Source organism: Eutrema salsugineum, unplaced genomic scaffold, assembly GCF_000478725.1.
Source record: "Eutrema salsugineum unplaced genomic scaffold, Eutsalg1_0 scaffold_18, whole genome shotgun sequence".
Taxonomy (NCBI): Eukaryota; Viridiplantae; Streptophyta; class Magnoliopsida; order Brassicales; family Brassicaceae; genus Eutrema; species Eutrema salsugineum.
The window spans coordinates 771,159-789,054 of record NW_006256846.1 but is presented as its reverse complement, the minus strand read 5'-3'; the positions used below and the strand labels follow the sequence as shown (position 1 = coordinate 789,054).

At 38.8% G+C, this 17,896-nt stretch overlaps 2 protein-coding genes across 2 annotated transcripts; one reads left to right on the top strand and one right to left on the bottom strand.

Moving 5' to 3' along the window:
- Window positions 1–4,311: 4,311 nt before the first annotated feature.
- LOC112087319 lies at window positions 4,312–5,315 on the bottom strand. The gene is made up of 3 exons (XM_024157339.1): window positions 5,109–5,315; window positions 4,783–5,007; window positions 4,312–4,644 (listed from the first exon to the last, which is right to left on the bottom strand). The coding sequence occupies exons 1-3, from the start codon at window positions 5,313–5,315 to the stop codon at window positions 4,312–4,314; spliced, it is 765 nt and encodes a 254-aa protein (XP_024013107.1).
- Window positions 5,316–15,487: 10,172 nt separating this feature from the next.
- Window positions 15,488–16,999, top strand: LOC112087318. The gene is made up of 2 exons (XM_024157338.1): window positions 15,488–15,976; window positions 16,025–16,999. Exons 1-2 carry the CDS (start codon window positions 15,488–15,490, stop codon window positions 16,997–16,999), a joined length of 1,464 nt encoding a protein of 487 aa, XP_024013106.1.
- The last annotated feature ends 897 nt before the right edge of the window (window positions 17,000–17,896 follow it).

Here is a 17,896-nt window from a genome sequence, read left to right as displayed (position 1 = left end):
ATACCAATTAGCCAATATAGTCATTGAATGCCAAATAAATAATAAAAGATATACCGAATACTCACCCACACAAAAGCTATAATCAATAGTCCCATTCATAATATCTTCGAAAACGACAAACGAAAAATAACCATTGATATCTAAAATATAGGAGCTTGCACATGTTGTATCACTGGTAAGCTGGATCATATAAGGATGTATACTTGGCTTGAACTCACCGGTAAGAGGCAACAGATTAAAATTTATTAGAAGAATCCAATCTTTCTCATTACATTTCTTCGAATATTTATCATAAAATTCAATCGGTGCTGTAACATAAATTTTCTGTCCCTGGAAAGTAAAGAATCTAACATTCAAACATTTATCATTACAAAAATTAAAATAAAATCATGAAATTTATGGATTATACCTTCCAGTCCCCCGTTATAAAGTCTAACGTGCGGTCACACTCGGAAAATCTATTAAATTTCCGCAAAATTTTCAACTTAGTCTTTCATATATGCTTAGTAGGATCAAGTTCGGAAATCCCAAACAGATTTTGATCATATTTTTTATGTACGGCGACAGATAGGAAATAAGTCATTTAATTTATATGCAAATCTAGAGCCTCAATAGAATTACGACGATTGCTAGTAAAAGTGGTTTAAATAAACACACCAGAGACAATATTTAAACCAAATCTTATTTACTATTTATACACTTCAAAATAAAAGGATATATCAAATATTTTATATTTTCAGATATCATATTGTATATTTTACAATTTTGTGATAACATATTGCTTTATTATAAATTATTTATCCCTTGAGGAAATAATCTGCAAGTAATCAATATATAAACATTAATAATTTAACATTATCGCAATCTGAATGCCATAATTTCCTTCTTAAAGGACAGTAAACTATAGAAATTTTATTGATAAAAATACATATATTAAAATTTTATTAATTGATACGAATATATTTTTAAAAATTATATTACAACATATAAAAATCTAAATTAAAACTTAAAAAAAAATTACGACATATGAAACCCTAAATCATAACTTATGAAAACTATCAATTGGCTAGTCCAATCACATGACATGCATCTTTAAAGGTAGGGTACACGATACCATTAACAGTCCTAATATCATCATAAGAACATGGTCCCTTTATGACATCCAACAAAACCCTGAGATAATAAGCCTCGCCAGATCCATCCGAACTATCTGCTATAATGCTGACTCCCATATTAACAATGACACCTCGTCTTCATAACTTTTCGTTATGATCCCAAACAAATTCAGTTGGAATTTCTGAGTACAAAAGCATCCTAGCTTCCGAAGATTCTTTGTCGCAGTTCATCCAAGCCAAGAACTTAGATATTCCAATAGAGCCAGGGTTTTCGCCATCATCAAACCTCACAATCTCCGACTCAAGAAGATGGAAAGGCAACACGTTCGGACTAACGCTTCTACGTTTACTTGCACCTATAAAACACAATTAGATTAAAGATACCAATAACTATAACGAAGAAAGTGGAACTTAATAAACAAAAACCAATATCAAATTAGATACATAATATACATCGTACCTGTAGAAGTCTAAGGAAAAATCTCGAAGAACAGAAGGGAGTAAATCACAACTATGACACTACATGTATATATAACCCACTATTCTAGGGTTTTATTAGAATAATTAGATTTTTTATTTTTTTCTAACTATACGCACACGTAACTATACCAGAAAAAATATTCTCTAGGATTTTCAAGTACCATTAAAAGTGAATATAAAATTCGTTTGCTATAAATACTGGATAATTTATTTATAAAAATATTACGATCATCGTAAATATATCACGATAATTTTTTTAACTATATGCATATATATATATATATATACAATTTATTAGTTTTGATACTTGTAAAGAAAAACATGAACAAAGTTTAGATTTACGTTAATCGGGCCGTGATAAAATCAACTCTTAGAGTAACGACCGTTTCCAGCACGTTTGATAGATTTATTCAGAGATAAACCAAAACTACAAAATAATCTTTTAAATTGTCTATTGATTATACTCCCGATATCACATATAACATTATAATAAATTAACTATCAATATCATATACAACATTATAACAAATTAACTGTCGACTTAATACCAACCATGATAACCATTACTAATATTAAACGAATCAAAACAATGATCCGCATAAACACGTATTTTTATAACATATGACGTTTGTAAACATAAAATTGAATATAAAAAATTGTTATTTTTTTTTAAAAAAAGGAACAACTATTAATAATGAAATATTTAAGTTTTTTCAAATGAAATTACCATAAGGGTAAAGCACCAATATTCCCAATAGAAAATTTTCTAACAAAACTCTAATCCTGAAATTGTATAGGATAATATAATAACGAACTCCTTATCGCTAAACTTCCTATGACAGAGAACCCTCCCTCCTTCTTTATGCAGATGTTTTGACGGGAGTAGCAATGACATCAGGATCATCATGATCTCTTTTAGAAATTGCACGAGCAGTCTTCTCAATAAAAGTTTCTACATTTACATTAGCAATGACATTAGGAGCATCACAATCACTTTTAGAAGATGCAGGTACAGTCTTCTCGATAGAAGCTTCTGTTTTCTCATCATCACAAGATTTCAAAAACGGAGGCTACAAAAAAATAAAAATAACAAATTAGCGATCCGTTATTTATATTTACATAACTAAATATTCAAACAAAATAAAGAATCGAAAGCAAACCTCTGAATAGACCTGACTACAGAACATCTCAATCATATAGTCATCGGATGTAAACCTGTCAACTGAATATGAAGCCTTAACCTTCTTGATGTTATCTTCGGTTACTGTAACCTTGAAAAAGAACTCTTTTCCTTTTAGATCGCGCAGGGATTAAGGCATTTCATACGAATTGTCCTACGCAATATTTTGAGAATAATTAAAATAAATTAGATAATCATAATGCTCATTAAATAAAACTATAGGTCTACCCCAACTGATTCTTTGAAAACTTCCTCTGCAGTCCTCTTAAACATTTTGTTAGCAATCTTGTCGAACATGACAAAGACCGCTATCCCTCCAAACCCATCGTCAACATACAACATCAGAAAAAAAACTGTAAAGGAAGAATTAGACATATAGTTTTACAAATATAAATAAATGTATAACCTAGCGATTAATAAAAACATGTATATGTCGAATTTATTGAATAAAAACTTGAATACCTAGCAACAACATGAGACTCAGAAACGTTGCTATTGCAAGTAATGCATTTCCAAAGCGGCGGTGAATGAGCATTTTCTCTGTCAGGGATCGAATGAACCTTTTTTCACACTTCTTGCATGCTATGTAATACCATGAATTATTATTGGCAACCGAGCGTCTAGTCGCCAATGTCAAATACTTACCAACCTGCTAATTCAAAACAATCAATGAAAATCACAGATACAGAAATTTTTTAAAACAACGATGCTAGAGTATCACATATTCACATACCGTATCGATCGAAAGTATAGAACTTAACTTCGCCTAATATTAGTTCCAAACAATTCATCATTTAATGAACCTTTGGAATCTACACCCGAATCATCGTCGTTAGGAATAAGAACATATTTATCTCGGGGCAACCTTAGAAGAAAAAGTATAAAAAAATAAATATAGTAATTCACTACAAGAAAACAGTGATTTAGCGACCTCATATACAGTTGCTAATTAGTCGCTAACACCACTTTTACGACCGAGTTCCGATAATACCATCAGTCGCTAATATTGAGTCGCTTATCAGTCGCCAAATACCAACTGAATAACGACTAACTGTTGACGAAGTGAATCAGTCGCAACTCAGTCATTAGATTAGCGACTGAATCACGACTGTTATTTCGACATATTTACGCTGAATGGCGACCATATGGTTCGATAATTGAATGGTATTTGGTGCAATTTAACGACTGTTTTGCGACCAATTTAGGACTATGTTCCGATTGATTTACGACTGCACTGCGATGGTTTTAATAAATGAAAACAAAATCTAGTTTTACGATTTGATTCCTCCTAATCTGATAATTTGAATCCACTTCTACATTTTAAATAGCAATTAAACAGCAAAAGAAGTCATTCAAATGTAAACTGCAAAAAGTCATTAAACTACATAATACCATTGTTTAAAAAAGGAGACTTACAACCATTGTTCAAAAAGTTACTAAAACCAAAGATCAAATGGTTGCATATTTAACCATTGAGATAAGTTCAAAAGAGTCTTAAGAGCCGAGATACTTAAAAAAAAAGAGACGTAGAAGATCCTATGTTTTTGGGGTCAGATCAGAGCTTGTAGCTGCATGAGTTGGATCACTTGGAAGAGTTGGATTTGCAGCCAAAAACTCCATGAACTTTGGATCAGTTTCAGTCAAATACCTTTCCACCATAGATAACTTGTCCAGCTTGGCTTGTTGCTCTGCTTCACGCTTGGAGTTCTCAGCCGCTTGTTCTTCCATTTTGCGATGAGCTTTTTGTAGCTGTTCTTCCAATCCCTTGTATGTTGAAGAGCTTCCTGGGCATTTCCTCTTTCCACTGACATGCGTCTCTGAAAGGCTTCCGATTCCATAACAAACTCCTTGCTTATTTATGAAAGTCGACTGGAAAAACAAAATAAGGATTAAAGCATCAATGCATATAGTAACATCAAAGCATCAAACAAAGTAACAACTTGAAATCTATAGAAGCAAAAAATAATAGAAAAAAACACAACATAAATAAAAAAACGAAGACTTTACCTGAAGAAAAATCTCATTCTCCTCTTCTACAGATAGCCCCAACGATGGTGAAGTACCATCTGAAGTCTCTGAGTCTATCCCGAGGTCAGCCAACTTGGATTCCAGGTTCTTCCTATATGCTTCAGCCACATTCTTGGACTTTTGGTCTATAAATGTTCCATCTGGTTTTGTATAAACCTTGATGAAAACTTCACCAAGACTCACCGGTCTTCCCAGCTCTTCTTCCTGAAATGATAACAATATAAAGAAAGAGTTACTTCCCATCATTTCTAACTTACTAAAGATGATATTTAACTTATGAAAGAGTTAAAAATTGATTTACTTACCATTTCTTGTTGGATTTGGAGGCAGGACTTCTGCCCTGAGAACTGAACATGAGGACCAAGTCCATTACGCTCAGACATCTGGGCAGCTGATGTGGTGGCACTCTTCTCTTTGGCTTCTTCAGTGTCCCTATACTCTGTCATTTGTTTCCAAAGAGTATCGCCAATCCAGTTCGGTTGTTCTCGAGAAGCCCTAGCCATGCTGACCATGTCTTTCATCCGGAGTAGATATACTCTCTCAAAGTTTTCTTGAACCACACCGGTTAATAAAGGATCCCAGGTGTGGGTTTTCTACAAAAAAATAGAGAAGATGATGTTAGTAAGCAATTAAAAAAAAATGCCTCATATGTATCAACACAAAAAAGGAGAATATGGATAGAGAACCTTACCGCAAATTCAACAAAGTATCTTTCCTGTCCCTCCCGAGGCAGACATGTCCAGCTATAGAATGGACCATCAAACTTGTTTGTAAAAAAATTTGTTATCTTCCGAGTAAGGGAAGACTTGTCACGCCCAAACCTGCAAACACAGAACAAAGCAAAGAAACAGTTACAATTGATGTGGTCTGCGATGAGGGTGTCAAGTTTTACCCTAAATGAAATCAATAGCCGCAAGTGCACAGCTGATTGATTGTAGTACTTAGGGATCGAATCCACAGGGAAGGAGGATCTTTCCTTCAAAAGCCTTCGAAAGAAATATAAACTAAGAAAATCTAGAACCAGGCGAGTTTTGTGAGGGTTTTGGTGGTGTGTTTAAAACGTAAAAACGAATCTTAAAGAGAAAATACGGTAATTAAAATGACCTAATAACTAAACTTAACGAAAACGGCTAAAAACGAGAAAAACGGTTAAACCTAATTGCTTAAATGAAAATCGATTAAGAGAATGAAAAGGATGAACTAAAGCTTGAAATACAATCGGTGTAAATCTATAGGAAAGAAGGCGCTGGGGTTCAAGGAAGTTTTCTCAGAGGTATGAACGATGCAAAACATTGCTAGAGAGTAAATTTGATAAGATCTTAGCTTAAAATTTTCGAACTGGAGTCACGGACGTATGAATACGCCACTGTCGTGATCATAGATAACTATCTCTCAACCCTGACCAGTAGGTTTCCACTCTGGCCCTAGAAGAGAAAAAATGCATTATGTTTAAGACTCGTCAGCATTCACAAATCGCCCATAGGTAGGTTTCCACTCCTATGTTTGTTTTGCTCTCCCAAACTAGATCTGACACCGGATGAACACTTTCGTGTCACCAAGCATCTGGATCAGATTGTAGTTCATGACGCTACTCTCATGCAGTAAAAACGAATTCAGAAGAAAAAGTTCTAAGTTTCGGCTCAATAGCTCATGGAATCCTCATCGAACATATGTATCCCCATCGAAAATCCCTTAGACCCAACAATAAAACTACTCAGACATGATAAACGAAATCAAAAACATGGTATTAAAAAGTAGTACAGAAACCGAAATTAAAAAACAAAGAACAAGGATTCAAGAGATAGATCTCTCTCTCCCTAAAACCTAAAAACAAAGCTTAAAGTAAAATTTCTGTAAAGTATTTTGTCTCTCTTCTTCTCTCTTTAAAAATGACCTAAATGATATGTATTTATAGTCTTCAATACTCTCTGGTGTCTAGGGTTCCGGAATTGAGGCTGGGAAAATGATATGGGCTTCATAAATGGGCCTCCGAACTCGGAGTTAGCTGGCCGCGGTCGGGATGTGCGTGACCGTGGGGAATGGATGGCTGGCCACGGTCCGGATGGTTGTGACCGCGGGGAATGGCATGTTGGCCGCAGGTGGAAAATGCTTGCCGCTGGTTTACGGGACATCTTGCTCTTCGTATATCTTTTGATTGAACCATTGGATTGCCAAGCTGTAAAGTGTGCTGGAAAGCTGATACTTCCATCTTTGAGATCTCCAAATTTGAGCTGGATCAGACGGTGAGAAGGCCTTCAATCGGGGGTGAACTTCTGACGGTTTGACTCTGAGCTAAAAATCTGGTATTCTATCCATTTTGTTAAGCTTTTCCCTAAGTTTCCTGAAAAGAGTCTTGGAACAACAAATACTAGAAAAACGTAATAAAAGTACTTGAAAGCAATAAAAAACATAGAAAATATATTTCAAATCGTTCCATAAAAGTACGGTGTTATCAACAATCCATAACAATACTAAGGTACGCAAAGAAACAGTTAATAACAATCCATAGACCAAGTCCATTACGCTCAAGACTCAAACAATCATAACAATTCTAAGCTAAGTACCATAAACTATGCAATTAGGTTTGTAGTACCATAAACTATGCAATTAGGTTTGTTGAATTCATACCATGTTGTGTTCAGCTTCTTTATGGGAGAGAGGACTGTGGTATATGCTTCCCTGCTAAGCTGAGTAAGCAAGGCATTGAGAATTCGGTGCTGGTCTTCCGCGAGATTCCCCATGAATAAAACTTCTTCTTCTTCTGCATATACATTGTGACCTTCAGATGGACAATTTTGAGCATCAGAAGCTTGCTCGTGAGATTGAAGAGATGGTTGTTGTTGACAGCGTGGAGAAGGTTGTTGTTGAGAGACTGGAGTAGGTTGTTGTTGAGAGACTGGGGAGCTTCTTCGTTGCGGCCGTGAAGAGGTGTGTGGTTCAGACTCTGTGCCCCGATGTGGATAATGCAAGACTCATGAAAGAAAAGTGGTTAGAAAGGGATAAAATCCTCCCCCAGACTTAAATCACACTGTCCTCAGTGTGAAACAAGTCGAGATTGGATGAAAAAAATGCATAAATAATCGAATCGGTAAGGCCAAAGAGAACTTACCTGGATCCGGGATGCTGGTGGAGATGGACCGGATCCATTTGAAGAGGTTTGGGAAGGTGATAGGTGGTGATGGAAGGTGGTGGGAAGTGATGAATGAGGTGGAGTGGGGCTTGGTGAGGTGGAATGAGGTGAAGTGGGTGGTTTGGGGTCGGGTATCATCGGAACGATCATCTGCCGCGGTCTGGGGTCTTGCGACCGCGGTCGAAGTGGTGTTTCCCGCGGTCAGAATGCCTGCGACTGCAGGGGCTTATATCGCGGTATGTTTCCTGCTTCTCTTTGGTTCCTGCTGGGCCGAGCAGTCAGGGACCATCCTTCTTTTTGGTTTTTTTGGTTTTTTGATTTTTTTGGCTTTTTTGATTTATGAGAAACATCTGAAACTAAGAAAAGAAAAAAAGATCAATATAAAAAGAAAGAAAAATCCTAAAGAAAACAATACCTAAATGGGTTACCTCCCATTAAGCGCTTCTGTTTTAAGTCGTTTAGCTCGACTTTTGGTGTTGGACGTGGCTTAGTCCAATGAAGAAGATCTTGTCCTGAGACAAGTCTTTTTCGACATCTCCTTGTTTTGCCTAGCAGGTTCTTCGTCATTCCAAAGTTCTTCTTCAAACTCTTCTGTTGCAGAACGTTTTCCTGCTTTGCTGTTGTATGGGACAGCTTCTGTGAAGACATCTTTGTCGATATTAGCAAACGAAATCCTCCGGTTTGGCCAGTCCATTATAGCTCCGGAAGTTGCTAGAAAAGACTATCCAAGAATCACTGGATGTGTTGCGTCTCTCGTTTCGACAATGTAGAAGTCGACAGGCACGATGCAATCTCCTATTCTCAAAAGAATGTCATGAGCTATTCCTTGAGGTGTTGCATTGGAATCATCAGCTAGAATAATCTTTGCTCTAGTCCTGAACAGGTGTTTAATACCAGGTCTCAAAGCAATTGCCTTGGACATCATGTTAAGACAAGCTCCAAAATCAAAAAGCACGTTTTTAAACATTTCACCTTTAATAGAGCATGAGATGAGAAACTGACCTGCACCTTCGATTTTGTGAAGTGTTCGAACAGGTTTACCTCTTCTGGCATGATTGAACAAGTCTTCTATTTCAGGGATTGATTCCTTGCTCTCACAGAAGTAATGGCCTATCATGAAGTCCTTGCAAGCTCTCGCAAAGGTGATTCCTTCAGGTAAGTTTTAAACCACTTCATTGAACTCATCGAGCTTCTCTTTGCTGATTTTGTTGGTGTAGCGGCTACATTCTTCAGGTTTTTGAAGGTAGATCGCATAGACAGCTGCTTCTGGTGATGTCATGTATCGAGCTCGCATAAAGTATCTATGGATATCCTCTTTAGACTCCTTACAGTACCTGAAAAAGACTTGCAAACGACCAAGCTTCCAGATTTCATCAAAGCTTAGGTGAGCAGGAAATGACCTGACCATATTGTTGAACTCTATGAGCTTCTCCCTACTGATGTTGTTGGTCATCCATTGAATTTCTCCTGAACTGTCTTCTTAGGAATATCCTGCGTTTGGATCTTCTACAAACAACCCATACTCTTCATCTTCATACTCATCTTCACAAGACAAGGCCATGTTGCAGGACAATGACTTGTCTTCGTCTTCAGATCTTTGGGTGCTGATGGAGCAAACTAGTTGTTGATGGAGGGGTTTATTCATTCCAAGAGGTGTATCAGACGCACAACTACTTGTATAAGCTGAACGGGGCTGTTTTGGAACGTTTTTCCGGTTGGCCTTGACTGCAAGAGACGCGACCGTGGGAAAACGTCCATGGGCCGCGGGTAGTGATAACTAGAGGTTTTTAAGGTCTTAAGAAGGGGTTATCAATGCCTTATGTCACTTGTAGTACAAAGGGTATCAATCCATAAGTGTGTTTGCTAGACACTAATTTATGTGACAAGTTCTTAAGTCAAACTGAATAAAAGATGAGTTTGGTGAAACCAGCAACAAGAAAGCATAAACAATTAATCAACAAACAAAGATTAATGAACTAGGCAAAGCAAACAAAACAAAGTAATGATGATAAAGCAAATGATGAAAGCTAAACCTCTAGATGTGATAATTGATTAGGATGCTTTAGATATTGGTTCATGATGCTAAGAACATAGTGCAACACTTACTACTCTTTAGTGTAGGCTTCTTAATCAGATTAATTCATTCCCATGACAATAATCTCTTTGCTAATCACTTAATCAAGTCTAACAACCATTAGATATAATCAAGCAATCAACAAGCATAATGCATCAAGCCTAATAAGTTACCAAACAATCTCTCAACCAAGAAGACTGAATCTTATACAGAAAGACATAACAAGCAATCACATGATCTCAAACATTTTAACTTGGAACTCTAATCTAGACTAATCCTCTTTTGAAGGCATTAATCTCTACACTAATCCACTTTCAAGCCAAATTCCCATTTGTGAAATATGAACTAATGAGCATTAAGAAACAGTTCTAATATGTCATTTATACATTAAACTATCAATCCCTTGATGAAAAAGGCATAAACCCTTAGCTTAGCTCATTCAAGCATTTCATCAAACACCTTGTGGGTGGAGAAATGCCTAAGCTCTAAATCAGAGTGATGTGCAAATATCTAGCATTAAGAGCAGCTAACTAAGAAAATGAAATGAGAATCTAGACCCTAAACATCACAAATCAAACATCTAAGCACCCTATTCTACACACCTAGAAGTTTAAAAAGTGACTACTCACTAATCATGATGAACACACCATTTCCTTTGCAAGAGGTGATGTTGATCATGATTAGGAGTTTAGATGAGATGAGTAATTGATAAGAAACAGCTTTAGAATGATGTAATCCTTCAGATATCTCTTAATCAAAAACGTTTTTACACTAAAAAGGAAAGAAAACTAGAGAGAAAACTAAGTAGAAGATAAGATTTTTAGGGTTTTCTCCAAAAAGCTATATATACTAAGTGCTAATGGACCAGGTCAGCCCAGGATAAACTGGATCCTGACCCGGCTTTGATGGATAGTGGTGTGGTTTGCCACGGTCAGATGATGCTTGGCCAGACCTTGGCAAACTGACAGTGTCAAAGTTCTTGGACAGATTCTTCATGATCAAGATTGCCATGGCTTGATTTACACCATGTCTAGTGGTCGTGTCTCTTCTTTTCTGGGTTCGGGTGATGAACTTTTTGGATTGCCACGGTCTTGATCTGGACCGTGTCATGTTGGGTGTGGCAAGGTTGCCACGGCCTGATGTTTAGCTGTGGTATTATGGGCGTGTCAAAGATCTTCATTGCTTGCCGTGGTCAGGTTCAAAGCCGTGCCTCAAGACCATGTCAAATCCCAAAAGTTGGCTTTATCAGTAGTACCTTTCCATGGTCTGATGTAGACCGTGGCATTCTCACAGTGTCAATCGCCGAAGGTTGGGAAAACATTGCCGTGGTCAGGTTAGACCGTGGCATTAAGGCTGTGTCATGCTCTTTTGTCTCTTTTAGCAAACTATTGAGGTTGCCACAGCTAAGTGCATGGACATGGCATGGTAAGCGTGTCAAATCCCGAGAGTTGTCATATTATTCCACGGACAAGCTCAGGCCGTGGCATTATCACCATGTCAAATCATGACATTTAGCACCTTATCCACTCTTAGACGTCTGGCTGATATGTCTGTCTCTCGTCTTCCGGAACTCACAGTTCACAGCTCCAAATGCTACCAAACCAAATCCACATGAAATATGACTCATAAAGCTCAAAATTTTCTGAAGAAACCTTTGATGCTCGGGGATTGAAAATTTCCCCGGACGGCTCATCTCTGCAATGCATTGAAACGATCAACAAGAAGCTCTTGGACCAGTGTTCACTCTGGAGACTGTATCTTTCAGCAAATAGCTCCAAAATGGATGATCCTAGACGTTCTGGAAAGAGCACTTAAAGATCTAAAATCTTGATGAAAACCCCGGCAACTGAATCATAATGGAAAGGCATCGTCCCACACAATCTCTATGATTCATCGAACCGGTGTTGAAACTGTAGCGAGACAGGTGTGCCTTCCGGTGAGCTTAACTCTCTGCTCACGACTCTAAATCAAATTATTCCACCTGTTCTGGATCCGTGACCTGATCATCTCCAACTTTTCTGAAGACTCTGTAATCTGAGTCGGACGTTAAGACTTCCCGGACAGGCAATCTTTCCAGACGTATGGGATTGCTCCGGAACAGATGCGAGAGAGGTCTGTCTTCCGGTGGCCGTATATTTCATCTTGGTGCTCCAAACTCATCGATTCCAACTGTTCTGAGATCTAGACTCCATTATCTTGCTCTTTGCTGAAGACTCCGGAGGCTGAATCGCTCGGAAAGATCTTCCGGTAAGGCAATTTCGGAGATGTATCTGCACGCAGGAATTTTTGCCGAGAAACTTGAACAGCCAGTACGCTTTTGGCCGAGAAATCCACTCGCGGTACATTAGAATAGCCGAGAAAAAGCTTCCCGCGGTACAGGCTAGCGCCGAGAACATCCAAAAGGTTGCTTTCACCATTTTTAAAGCTCTGATCACCATTTCTTTTCCTGGTTTCACCTTTTCAGCTCCAAATAGCTCCAAATACACCTGATAAACACTCCAAACCATGCAAAGATTCATTGGGACCTAATGCAACCCTTAAGCCCTAAAACAACACCTAAAGACCTAAAATGCATGAAATAAAATATGATTTGGAATGAAATATACAACCTAAATTATGCAAATTATGAACATATCAGGTAGGCCGAGCACGACCGCGGGAGAAGGCTTCTTGGCCGCGGTCGGAAGCGACGCGACCGGGGGAAAGTGTCTCCGAGTTGATTGTCTGCTGTTGGTTGCTCCTTTGCTTCCTGGATGATCTCCTGGGTCTTCTGGCTTGATGTACTTCCTCTCTGGACTTGAGTCTTTAGTTTTGGTTGCTGGAATCTGCTCTCCAAGTCCTTGTATGATCTCCTCAACCTTTTCTTCAACTTCATCAAGAGCATAGACTACTTTGTCCATGGTTGTGTCAAGCTCTTCGGTTTTGTCAATGACTTTGTAAACTTTCTCTGAAACTTCGACTGTGAAGTCATAGGACTCGTTCTTAGCTTTGTTGAGGGCTTTGTCCACATCATCAAGTTTGAAATCCAGGTCCATGGCTTTGTTTTTAGTGTTGCGAAGCTCGTAGGTGTGCTTCGTTTGCTCTTCCTCCATGCTGTTGAACCTATTAGCGATCATAGCTGCGTCCTTGGTTGCTCGTTCTTCTATTGATTTGACTTGTGAAGCTAGGTTATCGATCTTCTCATTGAAAAATTTTGATATCCCGTCAATCCTTTCGTTTAGAGCGACTGTAGCGGTTGCTTGAGCTTCTATGAACTGCTTGATTACGCCTTCGAGCTGACTCAATGGGTTACTGAGCTGGACGTTCTCATCGTGCTGGAGAACCTGGTGAGGTAGGCGATGAACAGGATGTCTAGGGTTTACCATTGGAGGCACGTAAGGCTCGTTAAGGAACGTTCTGTAGTTTTCGGTTTGAACTTCTTCGTAGAGATCGCGTAGGTATTGCTTCTCTCTGAGTCTAGTGGCTTGAGGAGTGTTGTAAAAACTTCCCTCATAGAAGGGATTTCGATTTATAGGATCCATTGTGATATGATCTTGGATAGCATCAATAACGAGTTGGAACGGTTCAGTCCAACGGTTTGTATACACCTTTACCTATTCCTTATAACCTTTGGACTGATATATCAATGGATTTCGTGCTTGGATTGCCTAGAACTAGGACCGGAAAGGATTCGATCTTTGTTGTAATAGGTTCTCTAAGATGGCGCATTTTATTGCATGTAACAAGACTGATGATGCATCGCATATAGCTAATCTGTTCTTTAGGGACATTGTTCGAATACATGGCATGCCTAGGACCATAGTATCTGATCGAGATACCAAGTTCTTAAACTACTTTTGGAAAACTTTATGGTCTAAGCTAGGTACAAAGCTCTTGTTTTCCACTACTTGTCACCCACAGACTGATGGACAAACTGAAGTAGTGAATAGAACATTGTCTACATTGTTGCGAGCATTGATTAAAAAGAATCTTAAGGCATGGGAAGACTGTTTGCCTCATGTAGAATTCTCATATAACCATTCAGTGCATTCGGCAACTAAATTTTTGCCTTTTGAAATTGTTTATGGCTTTAACCCTTTGTCACCTTTGGATCTAACCTCTCTTCCTTGAGTGAAAGAACTAGCCTAGATGGAAAGAAAAGAGCAGAGCTTGTTAAACAGATCCACGAGAAGGACAGAGCTAACATAGAAGAGAAAACAAAGCAATATGTCAAGCACGCTAACAAAAGCCGATGCAAGCTTACCTTTGAGGAGGGAGATCTCGTTTGGGTGCACCTAAGGAAGGAAATATTTCCAACAGAAAGGAAGTCTAAGTTGATGCCGAGAGTTGATGGACCCTTTGAGATAGTTAGAAAGATCAATGATAACGCTTATCAACTTCATCTACAAGGTAAGTACAAGATAAGTTCTTCTTTCAATATTGCTGACTTGATTCCTTATTTTGCAGATGATCCAGATTTGAGGACAAATCCTTTTCAAGAAGAGGGGGATGATATGATCTTGGATAGCATCAATAACGAGTTGGAACCAGAAGGAGAACCGCAAGGAGCTAAGGAGCTGAGGAGCAAAGACAAGGATCAGGAAATGGAACAAGAAGACCCTTTGCTCATTACAAAAGGTCCCATGACCCGAGCAAAGGCTAAGAGGCTCAAGGAAGCTGTTGGGGAAATACTTAAGCATGGAACGCTTGTGGAACAGAAGGGAAAAGAGATGGGCACAACTACACTAGTTGTGATCCAAGTCCGAGAAGGCTAATGGGCTTGTGATCCAACTATGTACTCTTTTTCCCTATCTCAAGTTTTGTCCCAATGGGTTTTCTTGAGATAGGTTTTTAATGAGGCATAGTTTCGATCACCTCACATCTAAGCCCATCAGCCGAGTCCAAAGAAGAAGAAGAGGAGCGTGTGAAGAAGAGTTTGAATTCAAACTTGGCCAGCTTTCAAAGAACTAGTTCCTAGACACTTTAATGCTTTGTGGACTCATATGTGTTTCTCTTTATATTCGCCTGTAAACTCTCTTTTGAGACTATCTTATCTTTTAATCAAATCTTTTCTAAGTAAGATCAAACCCTCTTGTTGGTGTGTAATATCCTTCAAGTCCTTTTGATTCATCTTTGGTGTGTAATATCCTTAGTTGATTCGGAAACCATTCATCAAGGGTCTTCCGCAACCCTTGGAGTCTTATCTAAACCCACAAACCTTGATACAATTCGTTTGTGTGCAAGGCTATCCCCTTTGATCCAGTATAGTGAGTGTCGATTTATTAGGCGAGATCAAATATCGGAGATTTAGTTGCTATCAAATCGGATAGATCTAAGTGGCCTTTTAACTTCTAGGCTCGGATCCGTGTTTTGCAAATCTGACTTTTCTAATTCAATCTATCGATCATGATTTCTTGTAGAACACGAATAGTCACTTTTGTTTTGTAAAACGATCAGAGAATTGTTGCTAGTGATTTCGTGTTATCCTTGTTTCAGGAACAATGAGTGATCAACAAGAAGAGTCCAGTGCTAATGGTGTTAACAAACTATACATGGAGGCAATGTTAGCCGAAGTTAAGAAGCTTGTGACCGTGAGCCTCGAGGAGTTTCGACAGGAGATTCAAGAGCAGACCAAACCAAAGGCTAACAAAGATAAGAGAAGAGATCTAGGAAAAGAACCTGAGGAAGTCTTGGAACCGACTAGACCTCTCAGAGATGATGCGGCCACAGATTATTACGGTCCTCTTAGTAGTTCCTCAAGAGACAGCCGAAGAAGGCATAGGCGACACAAGGAAGATCGAGTTCAAGAGGGTTTTGGAGGAGTTAAACTCAGGATCCCTCCTTTTCACGACAAAAACGACCCTGATGCCTACTTAGAGTGGGAAAAGAAGATAGAATTGTTGTTTAATTGCCAACAATTCGCCGGGATTAATCGAGTGAAGATAGCCACCACCGAGTTCTACGATTATGCTCTTTGTTGGTGGGATCAGGTTGTTACAACTAGAAGAAGAAATCAGCAATTTCCGATTGATACTTAGGAGGAGATGAAATCTCTCATGAGAAAAAGGTTTGTGCCAAGTCACTACCATAGAGAATTGCACCAAAGACTTAGACGGCTCACACAAGGCAACCGATCTGTTGAAGATTACTATCAAGACATGGAGACCTTGATCCTACGAGCTGATATTCGAGAAGATGCTGAAGCCACTATGTCTCGTTTCTTAGGAGGATTGAACAGAGAGATTCAAGACAAGCTTGAGATGCAGCAATATGAGGAATTAGAAGATATGTTGCACAAGGCCATCCTCATAGAACAACAGCTCAAGAGGAGAAACACCAAAACCGTTTATGGAGCTGGAGGAATGCCTACTAAACCGAGATATTCTAGAGAGGAGAAGTCGAGTTCAGTATCAAAAGAAGAGAAGCCAGCTGGTGTCTCTAAAGAGGAACCTAAGTCATTCACTTCGGTATCAGATAACCGAAACAAAGCTATGGGGTCAACAAGAACCAGAGACATTAAGTGTTTCAAGTGTCTTGGAAGTGGGCATTACGGAAACAAGTGTTCGAATAAGAAGATCATGATACTCAAGGACGATAGCGAATGGGAATCAACAGCTGAGTCTGAAGCCGAATCTCATTCTGAACATGAAGAGCTTCCTGCTCAAGGCTCCTTACTTGTATCAAGAAGGTCTCTAAGCGTGCAAGCCAAAGCTATGGAAGAGGAGCAGAGAGAGAATTTGTTTCATAGCCGGTGCCTTGTACAAGGAGAAGTTTGTAGTCTCATCATAGATGGCGGTAGCCGCACCAACGTAGCCAGTCAAGAGATGGTTCAAAAGCTCATACTAGCCACCGAGAAGCACCCCCGACCCTATAAGCTCAACTGGTTGAATAATGATGGGGAATTAAAGGTCAACAGCCGTGTCATGGTCCCTATTACTATTGGAGGATATGAAGACGAGATACAGTGTGATGTGTTGCCCATGGACGCAGGACACATATTTCTAGGCAGGTGATGCGTGCTCGTGTCAACTACGTGAGGGAACAAGTTTTACCCTTAACAAAACAAATGAAAGCCGCAAGTGCACAACTAATCAGTTGTAGTATTTAGGGATCGAATCCACAGAGATTTGTGTGCCTGGTATTCTTCTACGGTTTTTAACTTTATGTCTAAACTAAATTGGTTTTAAAGGTTGAATGTTTTTCTTGCGAATTAAACTAAAACAAAAGAAAGCAAATAAATCTATCCCAAAAAGCAAGTAAAGAAAATCGAATGAAATGCAAATGGAATAAGTAAAATATCGAACTAAACGAAAATAAGGCAAGTAAAATATCGCATGAAAGGTAAATAAAGCAAGTAAATAACGAACTAAGGAAATTGAAATGCAGGTCTAAAAAAAGCAAGTAAAAATCGATGGAATTGTAAACTATGGCTAAAAACGCTGAGCTTTTGGGAACTCTAAGGGATCATAATCGGTTTTATCACTAAGGTAGATAGATTGGGATTGACGGACAACAATATATGGGTTCTAGAGCTAGAGTACGGCGGTATGACTACATCACTGTCGTGATCATAACCAACTGTTTCTCGCAACCCTGACCAGTAGGTTTCCACTCTGGCCGTGGAAGGGAGAGAACGCAAGAGCTGCACAAGACTCGTCAATACTCACGATCTCGCCGCAGGTAGGTTTCCACTCCTACGGAAAAATCGCCTGTTTCATTCTAGGGCTGATACTTAATGAAAACTTTCGCAACACTAACTATCTAGATCAAATACTAGGTGATCAATGAAGCATACATGCAATAAGAACAAGAATAAACAGAGAACAGGTCGAAATCCCAGATCTATAAACCTAGATGTCTTAATCGATTATGAGAGCCCCTTTCGGGAACCCTTAGCCCAACTCGGGATC

Bases quoted from the DNA above. Each gene is read 5' to 3' on its own strand.
- LOC112087319 (XM_024157339.1), bottom strand. From the start codon at position 5,315: ATGGTCAGCATGGCTAGGGCTTCTCGAGAACAACCGAACTGGATTGGC. The intron at 5,008-5,108 runs GTAAGTAAATCA...TTATCATTTCAG, and splicing joins TCCAAATCCAACAAGAAATG to GAAGAAGAGCTGGGAAGACC. The intron at 4,645-4,782 runs GTAAAGTCTTCG...TTGTTTTTCCAG, and splicing joins AGAATGAGATTTTTCTTCAG to TCGACTTTCATAAATAAGCA.
- LOC112087318 (XM_024157338.1), top strand. From the start codon at position 15,488: ATGAGTGATCAACAAGAAGAGTCCAGTGCTAATGGTGTTAACAAACTA. The intron at 15,977-16,024 runs GTTGTTACAACT...ATTGATACTTAG, and splicing joins CTCTTTGTTGGTGGGATCAG to GAGGAGATGAAATCTCTCAT.